Here is a 16,902-nt window from a genome sequence, read left to right on the forward strand (position 1 = left end):
TCAGTCTCTCCCTCTCCATCTCTCCCTCTTTCTTTTTTGTCCTCCGTTCATCTCTCCAGCTGCAGAGTAGAAACGGCAGGGGCTGGAGAAATCCCCCGGACAACTCATCTGGTCACGGACACTCCAGACCCATCGGCCACCCCTATTCTACCCGCCACTTTCCTGGCAAACATTTGCTCTCCAGCTTAGCGTACCCCCACATTTTGGCTGGGAATACCAATCAGAGCCCAAGCCCTGAGGCCGAACTGTGGCGAGCGAGGGGAGCAGGAGAGGGGAGCTGTTCCCTGGGAGCCACAAGGCAAAGCCAGAGCTTTTGGCAAAGACAAACAAGAGGACAGGACTCTCTCCCTATTAATATGCACAAGCAGACACCATTGGCTGATCTTCAACTAAGACAAAAGTGGATGGGGGGGAGAAAGATGGTTTGCAGTGGGCTCCATATGTGGCGGTGTTGGGGACTGAATGGGCAAATGGGAGTGGCCGGCATCTTTGAATATGGTGTTGCTTCTTTGTTGCGTTCTTATTTGGTGTTTCAGATCTCCATCATAACCACAATACAATCCCTGATCTTAGAACTTTCACTTGGCAAGTAAATTAATATAGACAAACAAAACTACATAATTCCCTGCACTACTTACTTTAAGAATTGAATTGAGTTTTGTAAAGTATTCCAAAACCCTTTGATGTTCTTTAGGCCTGGCACTTGTCGATACAAATAGCAGTTTTCCACCTGTAGCGATCACACTAGTTGTTGAACCATCACCTGCATTCTGCCTTATGTTCTACAAATTATGATGCAAAAAAAAACATTGACCAAACAGTAAATAAGTGCCCAACAAGCAGTGAACCACAGATAGAGGTACAGGGGTAAAGGTGCTGGGCCTCATTTTCTCTTTTGAGGCAACAGAATGCCTAAAGACAAGCTTGCGTGAGGACATGGAGGCCTGTTTGAATTCGCTTTGTCCCCTTTCCAGCTCCCCCACCAAGCTACCAGCCCTCTTCCTCCTTTCTTTTCCCCCTCACACCCCTCTTCACAACAGGGACCCCTCCTCAGTGTTTGTAATCCCAGCAGAAACACTTAAGGTTCACAGTGGGCGCTCATCAAAACCATCTGCCTGAGGAAGGGGAGAGGCCGCCCCCACTCCGCCACTGCTGTATTAATCTCTTCAATTAGCACCATTACAAACCCTTCAAGTAGGCTGATTACAGTAATGGTCACCAGCGCCATACAGGCGGCAGCACAGAGCAGGGGATGCTGGGACCTACGAAACCAATATAACTGATGCACCAGCGCCACACAACAATACTGTCTGTCTGCAGTTTGGCTAATTATGAGAGACAGAAACAATAACCAATCACTGGCACTTTGGCAATGTTAAGAGTCACCAGTAGCAAAATGCTGCCACTGACATGTGCAGAATAACATGAAAATAACTCTACCACAATGGTGATACAGTTGTACTTGAGTATCATCCGATTCAAACTTCAAAAGGAGGCTACTCCTTGAGCATGCCATGTACCCCAGCATCGATCTCATTGGAGAGATTTCAGTCAGTTCATGGGGAGCTTGTTACACTTAACGTGGACGAGACTTCCTGCCATTAATAATTCGTGGAGGCATTTCAGCTCAATCTGTATATGCTATTAAAACAGGAGGAAGAGGTGAGGTGCATCCTTATAATAGAACACGGTTTTGGTTCTCTGAGCTCACTTTAAGTGAAAACACTTGAGGATAAAGCTGCAACGGATGAAGAGAGCAACTGATGATGGTGTTGTCTACATGGCAGTCCACCCACCCAACCCCCTTCAACCCTCAAATCGAGCTGTCGCTAAGACTGTCATAAGAGAAAGGGCAAATACGCAGCTGGTGGTCCTAGTATGAATATTTCATCATCTGCTACCAAATCCAGTGTTTGGTTTCAGATAGAGAAAATGAGCAGGCCCCAATCCCTGCCCCCACCCCCATCTACACAAACACATTTCCCACAAAGTTGCCTGCAAATGCCAATTTGTCCTCAGATCAAACAGCGTTAAGCCATTTAGACAGTCTCTGGCACTGTGGACCTGATGGACAGATAATCTACAAAAATTATATCTCTACCTGTCCTCTGTTGAGGTGCCGCAGCAAGCATGCAATGCACCACAGCTGTTAGAACAATTGTGTGTAAACTTCAGCATTCTTGACGAATATTGATATTCATTCCTATTGTAGCAACATGGCTGAGCAGAACTTTGTAATAAACGATAACTGCAATCGCAATTGTAGAGTAAATTCAAATATTAAAATGTTCCTACTCAGTGATGGCAGTTATGTTTTCTAAGTGTAATATTATGAAACCTTACAACTATCCTACTGGTAGAAGGCCATATCTTGAGGCCCTTCTAGTACTGACAGGACATTATGTGTAGAGAGAGGTAGACCCACCTCCTGTATGGTTCGACTGCCGGGGAAGTTTAGGTTGTAGTCTCTCTGGGCTTCACGGTGGCTGATGACGAGCAGGAAGTTCTGATTTAACGACTCCTGGAGGTCGCTGGAGAGGGAGGAATACATTTTTTTTTTTTTTAACAGAGTCAAGCAGAAAACAAGCAAAGACTTGTCAGACACTTATCCCTGCAGTGACGTGGCTCCCTGCATCTCCCCTGGGGCTCGTGCCCACTCCTCGGTCTCTGTCCAGGCAGGCCTCGCCTGGTGCTGGGTCCCTCTGCTGCTCAACAGCCCCCAGCAGCCTGCTAGACTGCTCCCTGACCCAGCATGGGGTGGCCAGGACACAGGGCCACAGCAGTGACATCCCACATACAGCCTGTTCACAGCCCCAACAACACATGGCTGGTCTGGAAGTCAAGAGCATGTATTGATTTGTCAGAGGGTCTTTTCTCTGCACCTATACATTGGCCAGTGGGTTTTAAGGGCAAACAGGTGTAGAGTTCTGGGTCCTAACTTGCCGTTTTGAGCAATGACTGAGGATATGTGCAGCATAAGAGGGAGATACTTTGTGTGCTTCACAGAGAGCTTCAAGTTTTGGAAGCTTCCCTAATAATAAATGTTGAGGTTAAGTAGCGGTTTGAGCAAACGCTCAGTCTGTGTTCGTGAATATGAATTGGGAGCTTAGTTCAAGCCAGGCAGTTAATCAGAGCTCAAATCCAAGTGAGGAGGAAGAGGAGAGTCAGAATTAATATGTAGCACACATTAATTATGCAAGCACTGCCTTAATCTGCGCAGATCTGGACGAGCTTATGTTAACAGAAGCTCAAATGTACTATAATGACGGCATATTTACATTGACTAAAACTACGAAAACAATATGTAAATGTTATGTTTGTTGTAGCTAACCGGGAAGATTGAAAATGTGTGGTGTGGAAGGACTGGATGCATATGTAATGAGTTGAGCAGGGAGAGAGGGAGAGGCAGGCAGGAGAGAGAGAAAGAGAGAGAGAGAGAGAGAGAGAGAGAGAGAGAGAGGAATGGAGACTCACACAGGGGATCTAGCTAATATCGCCATGATTTGTTTGGACACAGTCCCGTTTGTTGCTGGCAGACTAAACCGCGAAAGAGAAAAGTGGGTAGCTGGGTTGTAGCGTTATCATAAGCCGTTGTGAAGACCGCAATAAAAATAATAATAATAGTGACTTATGGCTTTACACAGTAAACATGAGCAGACTATGTGGTCCATACTGTGAGGAATTCGTCTCCTCTGTAACTTAGCTATTTGGCTTCCTGCAAGTCGGACGTATTGAGATAAAAGATCTATGGAAACCTACGGTGGAGAATTAATATCTTTGCTTCTGGGGTCATACTACCGACTCAACGAAGTGCTTTCAGCTCTTCTCATGTTTTCTCTACACTTGACTCCCATCAGGCCGTCCTGCTGTGAGGGCTTAAGGGTTACGTAAGTGTTTGCTTCAGCAGTCAGTGCACTCTATACATGGATACACCGGGCCAGGCTCCGTCCTCTCAGGAGTACTTGACATGGCATGAGGTGCGCCGAGTAAAATGTCACTTAGATTTATAAATAATAAATAAACCGTTTTGCAGGAGGAGGAGGAGTCTCAACAGATTGGTTTCATTTTGAGATAAGCCTCCCTGATTCATTGAGGGTCCCTAGGCACGGAGCAGACACACAGAACTTATTAAACTAACCCTGGCAGACACGCACACTTTTTCCTTCACTTTAGAACATCACAATACACACACTGACCATCTCATCTGTAACGTATGAGCTAAAGAGATCAAAACTACAGGCAGACAGACATGCATTACCATCCTACCTCCACAAAAAAGGAAATACGCAATCTTCCATTATCTGGTATGTCTTGGTCTGCCATTTTGTTTCAAGACTAATCATCACACCAATTGTTAATAGTTTCCAATGCTTTTGGGCAGCCAGCATCTGAGGCATGAGTATCTCTGAGGGGTTAACAGACTGGGGAGGGAGGGACGTGGCAAATAAATACCAAATGTCTAATGATGCATTTGTATTTCACATTGAGTTCAAATTAAAATAACCTTCAATAAACACACTTCCTGGAAGCAACAGAAATAGATGAGTCACATTAAAATATTCATCACCCTACATTATTTATGCAAGAGATTAGCTCCATCTAGAAACCCTCCTATATTCAGTCAGTCAACAGACACCGGGAAACGTTTGTTTGGCTCAGGAGTAGATATTTGTAACAACTTTTGAGTGAGAGCTTGACTGAAATCTCCAATTTATTTATTATCAAACACCGGATTCAAATGAGTGGGCCTGATGATATGGATAACTATTTGACTGGTTAATGTGTGCAGAGATCGGCTTTGAAGTAATTGCCTACTGTGGCTTTCACTTGTTAAGTTATGTCCCATTTTCAGAAACCGCACCCAATTATTACAAAGGGCTAGGAACTAAATCAGAAGTAAAATGTTAGGTTTTAAACTCAAGCAATGAGTAGATTAAATATGGACATACGTTCTCCTGGCATAGTAATATACACAAATATTAGTGAAGTACTAAATACTGGATGGTCTATTCCAGTATGTAGACAATTTGATTATTAATGAATAAATAAATTACCACCAAATATAATTGCCTTCCATAACTTAAAACAGTTAAGTAGTAATATAAAAAAGTGTTAATGCCAAAAAATAAGCACACAATTTATTCCAACTTCTACTTTGTTTCATTGGCTTTTCAGCGCACTACCTACCACAAAGTCTAATTTCAATTAGTTACGCAGGCTTGAATGTACCCTCCTCAGTACAAGTGTATGTCTTGTTTGTTCACTGTGTGATATAAAAAAGTAGTACCAAGGTAGCTCTGCTAGTAGTGCCCTGTCAGCCTAGTCAGTCTCCCATTTCAGCAGGTACAGTATTAGGCCTAATACAAAGTTTGGCAGAGCGGTGGGAATGGCAGCTCTCTGACAGCAGCAGACTAGCAACTCGGTGACGGCGCTGCGAAGGTTATTTTTAATGCTGCTGTGCTAACGGCTTGCCTGCCCTCCCTGCAGGAGGCCTGCTCCTCTGAGCAGTGTGATCGTCATCCTCTTTCAGCAGCAAAGATGACAACAGGGTCGCCACAAACCCCCGCTAACTCCCCAACACTCCACCAAAATAGTTTATGGAAGATAATGAGCTCCTAACACTGAAGCACACAGAAAATTGGAAATTGTGCCACTAAGAGACAGCAGTTTGCACAGTTATCCAGAAAATGGCCATTAGCTGCCTCCTACACAGTCAAACCTCTACTTACTGGTTATCAAAGCAGCACAGCCAACGGCAGCAGCAGCAGCATTCTTTCTTTCTGGATATCAACCCCCTACATATCTGAGAGATATTACAAAACTGTATCCAAACAAGGCATTGCAATACTTGACCCATGCCAGTATCTGCCAGTCTCTCTGTGTCTGATTCAACGTGTTCTGAGAGAAACACAGGAGGAAGAAACATGAGACCAGTTGTAATTCGACTGTTGTCCTCCTGTCCGACACACGTCGGTGCACAGTGACTGCTGTAGAGCCGGACTGGCTCTTCATAATGCATGGCAGTGCCAGGTGTCTATCTCCTCAGCAACCCCACTAGGCCCCGACTGCCTCCCTAATCAACAAACATAATTACACAGATCCATCCCCTCCTGTTACAACTGACCACGGACAAACACCAACAGCACTACATCTCATCAACAATTACAGAAGCAATACTATAGTACCTTGCCTTTCACACGGTTCTCTCTCTACATTTGGTTAAATCTGATGTTGTTAAAGTATGCTCAAATAAAGATTGTACAAGTGTTCAACCAAATCCTGACCATCCTTATTGGTTGGTGCCACGCTGGCAAGCAGGTGCACCAGAGAGCATTATCACCACGGGTGGGATTTCCTTATTAGTATGAACTTTACCTGGCTGATACAGATGAGAAATCAGATCGGACACAAAACCAGCCTTTGTGATGGGATTACAGCTCAATGATGAGTAGTTTGACATTTCAGATGGAAAGGTTGTTAAAACCTCCTTGGATTCATACAGCTTGGTAGAATGACCTTCTAGAGTGGCTTAATGGTTCCCCCGCAAAGAATCTCAAATGTCTCTTGATATTACATAAGTGAAAGACTGCTTTACTATTGGTATTGGAAAATAACTCAATAAAAGCTCTGAAATGGTTACAAATACAGCTATGAAAACCATTATTTACACTAGAGACTATTGCAGTAGCCTTTCATTTTAAATGTCAAAATAAATGACAGAAACCTTCTGTGCAAAAGGGTAAAATATATTCGTAAAATATTCCAATCACATTGAAATCTATGGTATAATATTAATGGATGGTATATAGTCCAGAAACAATTTGACCATTATTAGGTGTATAGTGCCACCTAGTGTTCAACATGTATGTAAACGTCTCTGGTTGGCAGTGTTGCAATCCTGTTGATAAACCAGTCCTTTAGGATGTGGGCAACACTAACAGGCAATGCTACTGCATATTTCCATATCAGAAAAAAGTGGCAGTGTCTATTTTATTAAAAAAACAGAGGCAATAATGCTTTTGCTGGGATGGTATCTCCAACAGTGAGGGTAGGCCTATTCTACAACAATTGTGCTGCAGATTACACGACTGAAAACAAAGAGTGAGTGAAGTTAGTTACCTGTTTTGGCTGGTGCTTGCAGTGGGTGTGATATCTGGGGTGAGCACATACAGGCTGTTGTTCTTTGGCAAGTGTAAACTTTGCAGAACAATCTGAGGACATAGGGACAAATGAATAATGCACAGTGGTACTGTATCCATCCCCCCTAAATGGGTGTGGGTGACATTTGTGAAAACTACTCCGGTGTGAAAAATAAATTAAGATAAAGCTAAAAATGGTGCAAAGAGATGGTTTAAACATGATCATTTGAAGAGGCATTCCATTATGGAAAGAATTCTTATTTTGAGGGCAATACTCACACTGTCAGATAGGTCTCCACTCTTCCAACCCTTCAACTGCATTTTTGATACGGGGACCTGAAGCTCTGTCTCAAGAATCTGTTTAATTTCCCCTACAAAGATAAAATAAAGGAAGAAATACCTAATGTAATTGCAACAGCAGTTCACCATTAGATGGCAGTAAAATACAGGTTACACAAAACCTTCAAATACGTTTTTAATGCAGTGAAATGACCGAATTCATTATGTGTATTTTCTGTCATGAGGGTGCAAATATATGCTTAATTAATCATTTTTAGACAATTTTCCCCTTACAAGCAACTTATATATTTGGGTAAAAACAGACTTCTTAACACTATTATCTTCACAACAGAAATTGTTCCAATACTGGTTACAAATGTCTAGATTCTGAGAAAGGGATTAGTCTAAAAACTAAAGCACTATACCTTAGTGTGAAGTTAATTTGACCAACATCGCACCTTTTACCAGGAACTGACAATATTTTTGGTTCTCAGTAACACCACATTGTCTCAGAGTAAGCAAGCAGTAAGGGTGTGTGATGTGTAGGCCCATAGTGGAATGTTAGTGTAGGAACCATAGTATGAGTAGTCTATGGTGAGAGGGTCGCCTCACCGACTACGCTGCCCTCCTCTATGACCACTTCCACAGTGCGCTGGCGGTACTCCACCCGGAAGTTGAGCATGCGTGGCTGCCGCTCCACAATGTGTCGGGAGGGGAGGGTGGGGCAGAAGGCTGAGGAAGACGAGGAGGATGCTGCTGGAGCCGCTGGTGGAGCCGCTGGTGCTGCTTGGCTGTGAGGTCCATCGATGTTGGCCTGGGATGCCACGCTGGATAAGTTACTGTGGGTTCAGACAGTTGGCAAAGTGTCAGACGAAGCATCATGTAGAGCAGTGGTATTAATACTTTATCAGCGGGGACCCCATTTCCCCCCCCCCCCACCAGAATTTTTGGCAACCCACCCCACATTTGCTAGATAAAGCGCCCGCTTATCTCAGCTCATTGGTCACCATAACACCACCCACCCGTAGCACGCACTCTAGCAGGTATCTCTCACTGGTCACTGAAGTTGGAGACTTATATCTCCCTCCCTATCTTTAAAGCATCAGCTATCTGAGCAGCTTACCGATAGCTGCAGCTGTACACAGCCCATCTGTAAATAGCCCACCCAACTACCTACCTCATCCCCATATTGTTTTTATTTACTTTTTTGCCCACTTGTATTTCTACTTGCACATCATCATCTGCACATCTATCACCTCAGTGTTAATTTGCTAAATTGTAATTACTTCGCTACTACGGCCTATTTATTGCCTTATCGCCTGACTCCATTTACACATACTGTACATTGATTTTCTATTGTGTTATTGACTGTACTTCTGTTTACCCTATGTGTAACTCTGTGTTGTTTTTTGTCACACTGCTTTGCTTTATCTTGGCCAGGTCGCAGTTGTAAATGAGAACTTGATCAACTGGCCTACCTAGTTAAATAAAGGTGAATTTTTTTAATTTTTAAGATATATAATGACAACCTTCAAAGCTGTACATTTTGATTTTCACATTAACAAATAACTTTCAATTCATTACACATTCAACTCTAAGAGCACCAATACCTACATTTACTCAATAAAATCGTTCTAATTATTTTTCAATAACATTTGTGTCCCATTTCATATGAATATGTAGTCTTAAAAAAAAGATGTAGTAAAACTCCACTGCCATTCCCTAGTGAGGTCTCGACCACAACTTTGAATACCACTGATGTAGACCAACACAGAGCATCACGGAGTCTATTGTTTAGTTTCAACCACCAAAATACAGCGTTATTCTTACACCACATATGGAACATGATGGTTAAAAACTTGGTATCACAATGCATGGAAATGCTGAAGGAAAGCATCACATTTCATTTTAAGTAGCCTAAACCACAAAAAATACCCAAACAACTGGAGCACGTCAAAATAAATAAGAATACCCACAACCTCCTAAGGCAACAAGGGTCGCTCAGCCGCAACAAAAATAGTTTCAGAGTCAGTGTAAACAGGCTTGACACCCGGGATAATATGGGCAGGGCCCTATAGACGCTGAATTGTCTGCCACTGAGCAAAATCAGTCTTTTTTTTTGTTGCAGAGACCAGAGACACAAAACGCCTTTCTCTCCCTCTCTATGTCTAGGGCCTGAATTCCCCTGAGCCCTAGTCCCACATGGCAGTAAATAATGTATTTTCTCTCTCCCAACCCAGACAAAGAAGCTTCTCTTTTCCTCTGGGGTCAGCACATATCGCACTGGGAGGGGGAGCAGGGTGCCAAGGCCTTGCACAAAGACTGCATTTATCCCACCTGATTACAATACCAAAAGGTTAAAGACGTTGGGATTCTGAGGCCACGTAGAAAACTGTTACAAACAGTCATCATACCGTAAACAGAAGACATAGGTCAGGCTTGGATACACCCACAGCCAGAAATTAGGCATACCATCATAGGTGGAAGGGCAGAGAGAGAGGGAGAGATAGAAACAGATGGGCAGGTAGAAAATTTTGTTCAGGAAGAGCAGAGGCTGTTGGCAATAATCAAGGGTCAAACCCTCAAAGGGCACATGGCCAAACACCTGTACTCCAGATACCTGCACAACTGACCTTGTATACTAAACAAAAATAAAAAAGAGGCAAAATGCAGTAAGTTACAGTTCATATAAGGAAATCAGTCAAAAAAGGTAGGGGCGTGAATCAGAAAACCAGTCAGTATCTGGTGTTACCATAATTTGCCTCATGCAGTGTGACACATCATGCAGCGTTTCCAATTCATGATGCATTTCATGCATTTCTATGGGCTTATTTTGGACCTGAGCTTGTCGCCTGCCTTCCCGACTATCAGTTAGGGCGGAGACGTGCATTTCGTCATTATATACAGATCTCTGGTGTAAATGGGACGGTGCACACAGCACAGAAGGAGCGAAGGAGAAGAGCCCAAAAATACAACATGCGGACAAACAATCATAAAAACGAAAATGAACAAAATCTCAATTCCTGCAATACAGGCATTTGGAATATCGCGCAAAAACATGCATTCGATTTATTGCCCAGCCCTACAACAGAAAACCATTCACCCACATGACACCATACATGGATAATGCACTTGGTGTGCCACACACGTTAGTATGCATATCGAGAAACACCCCGTCATCTGCGGTTGTGAGGCCGATTAGAATCACTGCCACATTCTCTAAAAACGTTGGGCTCCACAAATTGGTTTAGAAAACAAAATTGCCAGTTTGAGGTAATCCACCCTTACCTAGTAAATGTTTAAGAGTGAAACTAGAAGCACAGCGAATTAACACTTCCTGTAGCTACACAAATGAGAAAACCAGAGCGCAGATAGTTTAGTTTCAATCTTGGTGGATAACTGACAACTTATCATACATATCCATCATAGAATGTTGGTGTTGTTGAGACCGGCCCATCTTTCACCTAATCCATTGTGAAGCTTCTAACTTGACCCCACACACACACACAAGTGCACACACACACGACACAACCAATGACTATATATATATGGCGTGACAAAAATGAGGTGAAAATTCACCATGGACAGAAGGCTTGGAATGTGATGGAAGGTTGTGATGGAAGGTTTCAGATAACAAGGATCGTAGTTACACTTAACTACAAACTTGGCACATTGATACTAAGGATTGTTAAGTCAGGAGTGTTTCAAATAAAAACGGCTGTTCCATGGCATACATGAAGATGGCACTCTCCACCTATTCAATGTGAGGCAGGACATGGCTTTGTGGCTGAGAGCAAGCCTCCAGCTGGCTCTAGTCACCTCAATGGAGCCGTTTACTGTGGAGGAGTGCCATCCTACGAGAGCAGTCTGGTGCCAGCTATTTAGTATACGGGCTGGCTGCAAGTCACGCTGCCAGGCTCCATTCATAATTATGTGTGCCCTTAAGAAAACCATGTTCTCATGCCCCAAAGTCTTAAGAAACTTGCAAAATAAACCGTTTAACAGAATGTGCCCAGCCTGAATGTATTTGTTCTTGAGCTCAGTGTATTCATGAGTGCTGACTGACCGTTGAGCAAAAACGTTGTCCACAATGGCTTTTCTCAGTTAGTAACACTCTTAATTCCAGCTTTTGGCAAGATCTGTTTTTCTGGATTTATCCTCTTTCCCAAAACACTATTTTGCTTCTGTTGATAGCTACTACTGTATACTCAAAGAACATATCAAATACTTTCTCCCTACCATTGAAATTCAGTAATTCAAAACGCAATGACACCTACAATCTCTACCTTGAATATCACCTCAAACTATAACCACCGGCAAAAATACTAGCCTTTCACCTGATATTGCCCAGCTTTGAGCTAGAAATCTGGTTTCTTGATTTACGGCTACATTGGTGTTGAAATCTCGACAGAGTAAACATGAAAAACTGAGCTTCCTAGGGGAAATGAGATCCAAAGCCTAAATGTTCTGCACTGATGATCACGATTGTTTCCTTGGTTGTTCCTCCATCTGTCACAGGTTGTGCCTACTCAAGCTTTGTACAAGAAACAGAGCTACATCTTCAAGAGGTCAAGTGCGCTTGTGAAAACAATCATTAAACTGATGTTACAGTACTACTGTCCCAAAGCTACATCACTCAGCAATCCTCATCAGGCCACAAAGTTTATGCCTACTGCAGCTTTACAAAAAAAAAAAAAAAAAAAACTAGCTCTTGATGACTTGAAAAAAACATCTAGGCCTACACAGATGGACTAAAGCTCCACTTTACACAGCTATGAAAATGTACAGTACTAGTCAAAAGTTAACACACCTACCCATTCCAGGGTATTTCTTTGTTTTTACTATTTTCTACACTGTAGAATTGTGAAGACATCAAAACCATGAAATAACACATATGGAATCATGTAGCAACCAAAAATGTGTTAAACAAATCAAAATATATTTTATATTTGAGATTCTTCAAAGTAGCCACCCTTTGCCTTGTTGACAGCTTTGCACACACTTGGCATTTTCTCAACCAGCTTCATGAGGGAGTCACCTGGAATGCATTTCAATTAACAGGTGTGCCTTGTTAAAAGTTAATCTGTGGAATGTCTTTCCGCAATAATGCGTTTGAGCCAATCAGTTGTGTTGTGACAAGGTATGGGGTGGTAAACAGAAGACAGCCCTATTTGGTAAAAGACCAAGTCCATATTATGGCAAGAACAGCTCAAATAAGCAGGGAGAAACGACAGTCCATCATTACTTTAAGACATGAAGGTCAGTCATTCCAGATATTTCAAGAACTTTTGAAGTTTCTTCAAGTGCAGTCGCAAAAACCCATCAAGCGCTATGATGAAACTGGCTCTCATGAGGACGGCCACAGGAAAGGAAAACCAAGAGTAACCTCTGCTGTAGAGGATAAGTTCATTGGAGTTACCAGCCTCAGAAATTGCAGCCCAAATAAATCCTTCACAACATCAACTGTTCAGAGGAGAATGCGTGAATCAGGCCTTCGTGGTCGAATTGCTGCAAAGAAACCACAACTAAAAAGGACACCAATAAGAAGAAGAGACTTGCTTAGGCCAAGAAACTTGAGCAATGGGCATTAGACCAGTGGAAATCTGTTCTTTGGTCTAATGAGTCCAATTTTGCCATTTTTGGTTCCAACCGCCATGTATTTGTGAGACGCAGCGTAGGTGAACGGATGATCTCTGCATGGAGGTGGTGGTGGGGGTGCTTTGCTGGTGACAGTGACTTATTTAGAATTCAAGGCACACTTAACCAGCATGGCTACCACAGCATTCTGCAGATATACGCCATCCCATCTGGTTGGCGCTTAATGGGACTGTCATTTGTTTTTCAACACACCTCCAGGCTAAGTAAGGGCTAGTCGACCAAGAAGGAAAGTGATGGAGAACTGCATCAGATGACCTGGCCTCCACAATCACCCAACCTCAACCCAATTGAGATGGTTTGGGATGAGTTGGACTGCAGAGTGAAGGAAAAGCAGCCAACAAGTGCTCAGAATATGTGGGAACTCCTTCAAGACTGTTGGAAAAGCATTCCAGGTGAAGCTGGTTGAGAGAATGCCAAGAGTATGCAAAGCTGTCATCAAGGCAAAGGGTGGCTACTTTGAAGAAACTCAAATATATTTTGATTTGTTAAACACTTTTTTGGTTACATGATTCTAAACTCAGCAAAAAAAGAAACGTCCTCATTGTCAACTGCGTTTATTTTCAGAAAACTTGTGTAAATATTATGTATGTGAACATAAGATTCAACAGACAAACTGAACAAGTTCCACAGACATGTGACTAACAGAAATTTAACAATTTGTCCCTGAACAAAGGGGGGGTGGCGTCATAATCAAAAGTAACAGTCAATGCAGCTGGTGGCCACACCAGATACTAGGTACTGCAGTGCATCTCCTCCTCATGGACTGCACCAGATTTTCCAGTTCTTGTTGTGAGATGTTACCCCACTCTTCCACAAAAGGCACCTGAAAGTTCCCGGGTCCGGGGGGAATGGCCCTAGCCCTCACCCTCCGATCCAACAGGTCCCAGACGTGCTCAACGGGATTGAGATCCGGGCTCTTCGCTGGCCATGGCAGAACTGACATTCCTGTCTTGCATGAAATCAGCCATACTGCTCGTTCTGTGTGTGGTGGCATTGTCATGCTGGAGGGTCATGTCAGGATGAGCCTGCAGGAAGGGTACCACATGAGGGAGGAGGATGTCTTCCCTGTAACGCACAGCATTGAGATTGCCTATAATGACAACAAGCTCAGTCCTATGATGCTGTGACACACCGCCCCCTCCATATCGATCCCGCTCCAGAGTACAGGCCTCGGTGTAACACTCATTCCTTCGCCGATAAAAGCGAATCCGACCAGCACCCCTGGTGAGACAAAACCGCGACTCGTCAGTGGAGAGCACTTTTTGCCAGTCCTGTCTAGTCCAGCGATGGTGGGTTTGTGCCCATAGGTGACGTTGTTGCCGGTGATGTCTGGTGAGAACCTGCCTTACAACAGGCCTACAAGCCCTCAGTCTAGCCTCTCTCAGCCTATTGCGGACAGTCTGAGCACTGATTGTGCGTTCCTGGTGTAACTCCGGCAGTTGCTGTTGCCATCCTGTGCCTGTCCCGCAGGTGTGATGTTCGGATGTACCGATCCTGTGCAGGTGTTGTTACACGTGGTCTGCCACTGCGAGGATGATCAGCTGTCCGTCCTGTCTCCCTGTAGCGCTGTCTTAGGTGTCTCACAGTACGGACATTGCAATTTATTGCCCTGGTCACATCTGCAGTCCTCATGCCTCCTTGCAGCATGCCTAAGGCACGTTCACGCAGATGAGCAGGGACCCTGGGCATCTTCCTTATGGTGTTTTTCCAGAGTCAGTAGAAAGGCCTCTTTAGTGTCCTAAGTTTTCATAACTGTGACCTTAATTGCCTACCGTCTGAAAGCTGTAAGTGTCTTAATGTCCGTTCCAGAGGTGCATGTTCATTAATTGTTTATGGTTCATTGAACAAGCATGGGAAACGGTGTTTAAACCCATTACAATGAAGATCTGTGAAGTTATTTGGATTTTTACAAATTGTCTTTGAAAGACAGGGCCCTGAAAAAGGGACTTTTTTTTTTGCTGAGTTTGTTGTTTCATAGTTTTGATGTCTTACCTATTATTCTACAGTGTATTAAAAAGTTTAAAAAATGTAAAAATTAAAAACTTGATTGAGAAGGTGTGTCCAAACTTGACTGGTATTGTTTGCTTTTTTGAGAAGGCCAATTTTATTTTACAAGAGCATGAATAAGTAACCAGCTCTTCTCTAAAATGTGCTTTCACTGTGGGTGATATCAGATACTATGACATTTCTATAATCTGTCGCATAATTTCATACAAATGATTGTTCAATATTCAGGTAAGCAAAAGGTTCAGGGCATTGCCCGCACCTGTGCTTACAGAAAGTACATGAAGAGCGTGTGCAATGGTAGTTTTAAGCTACTGGCCACGATTTCCATTTACACACATATTTCAAGTGAGTAAGAACAGGACACAGCTTGGGAAATATTGAAATGTTGAGGCATGAAATGTTGTTGCTCACAGTTAAGTATGGATTTGAATGTGGTGATGCATGCCTCCTGTGTAAAAGGTGTTTTCTATTTTGCCATAGTTTTACGTGACTTCATGCAATATGGTCAACATTATTGGAGTGGATGTTTAGGAAACAGGCTACATTTTATTATCCATTCCCTCACCTATCTGAACGAAGCCAACTGACAAAATCTGTACAGTGAACACTTGATTGACTCTTCTGAAGAGGCAGGCTTTTCTGGCATATTACCTTTGCAAGATCCCATTCTCTTGTGGTATCACACCATTGATGGCCGCCTGTAAAGAGAGAAAAGACCATGGAAAACGTTGTGTTGCAACTTAATACATTCCTGAAAGCATGCATGTTCCAACATCAAATCCTGATTACTGTAGGTAAATGTCCCCATAACTTTCTACTGCCAGTTCCTGCCAATAGAATGACTGATTTCAAATGCAACCTTTTGCAGTCATGCGAGAGGCTGAGTCACTAACCGCTAATATATTTCAAAACGAAAATCCCCAAATTAAGTGTTACGGTATTTACTTCAGAAAGCATTCATACCCCTTGACTAATTCCACATTTTGTGGTTATAGCCTGAATTCAAATTTCTAAAAACATGTTTACACTTTGTCATTATTGGGTATTGGGTGTAATTGGGTCAGATTTTTTATTTTTTTTCCAAAGCTATTTGATAAATCTTTTGCAAATTTATTGGAAATTAAATACAGAAATATCTCATTTACATAATTATTCACACCCCTGAGTAAATACATGTTCGACTCACTTTTGGCAGCAATCACAACTGGGAGTCTTTCTGGGTAAGTCTAAGAGCCCTACGCAGATTGAAGTTAAAATTGTAACTCGGACTAGAGGTAGACCGATTATGATTTTTCAACGCCGATACCGATAATTGGAGGACCAAAAAAAAGCTGATACCGATTAAAAATCGGCCGATTATTTATTTATTTGTAATAATGACAATTACAACAATACTGAATGAACACTTATTTTAACTAAATATAATACATCAATCAAATCAATTTAGCCTCAAATAAATAATGAAACATGTTCAATTTGGTTTAAATAATGCAAAAACAAAAGTGTTGGAGAAGAAAGTAAAAGTGCAATATGTGCCATGTAAAAAAGCTAACGTTTAAGTTCCTTGCTTTTAACATGAGTCTTCAATATTCCCAGGTAAGAAGTTTTAGGTTGTAGTTATTATAGGACTATTTATCTCTATACGATTTGTATTTCATATACCTTTGACTATTGGATGTTCTTATAGGCACTTTAGTATTGCCAGTGTAACAGTATAGCTGCCATACCTCTCCTCGCTCCTACCTGGGCTCGAACCAGGAACACATCGACAACAGCCACCCTCAAAGCATCGTTACCCATCGCTCCACAAAAGCCGCGG

The 16,902-nt window shown here is 42.6% G+C and overlaps 1 protein-coding gene across 2 annotated transcripts in view; it reads right to left on the minus strand.

Moving 5' to 3' along the window:
* The window catches only part of LOC120052513 (FAS-associated factor 1-like), an 87,779-nt gene that overhangs the window by 61,310 nt on the left and 9,567 nt on the right, over nucleotides 1-16,902 (minus strand). For both annotated transcript variants that reach the window (XM_038999467.1, XM_038999466.1), the window contains exons 3-7: nucleotides 15,735-15,781; nucleotides 8,031-8,257; nucleotides 7,419-7,510; nucleotides 7,120-7,211; nucleotides 2,426-2,531 (exon numbers count right to left, since the gene is read on the minus strand). In XM_038999467.1, the coding sequence (XP_038855395.1) occupies nucleotides 2,426-2,531; nucleotides 7,120-7,211; nucleotides 7,419-7,510; nucleotides 8,031-8,257; nucleotides 15,735-15,781 (564 nt within the window). The remainder of the gene's footprint in view (nucleotides 1-2,425; nucleotides 2,532-7,119; nucleotides 7,212-7,418; nucleotides 7,511-8,030; nucleotides 8,258-15,734; nucleotides 15,782-16,902) is intronic.

This window comes from Salvelinus namaycush, chromosome 8 (genome assembly GCF_016432855.1).
Source record: "Salvelinus namaycush isolate Seneca chromosome 8, SaNama_1.0, whole genome shotgun sequence".
Classification (NCBI taxonomy): domain Eukaryota; kingdom Metazoa; phylum Chordata; class Actinopteri; order Salmoniformes; family Salmonidae; genus Salvelinus; species Salvelinus namaycush.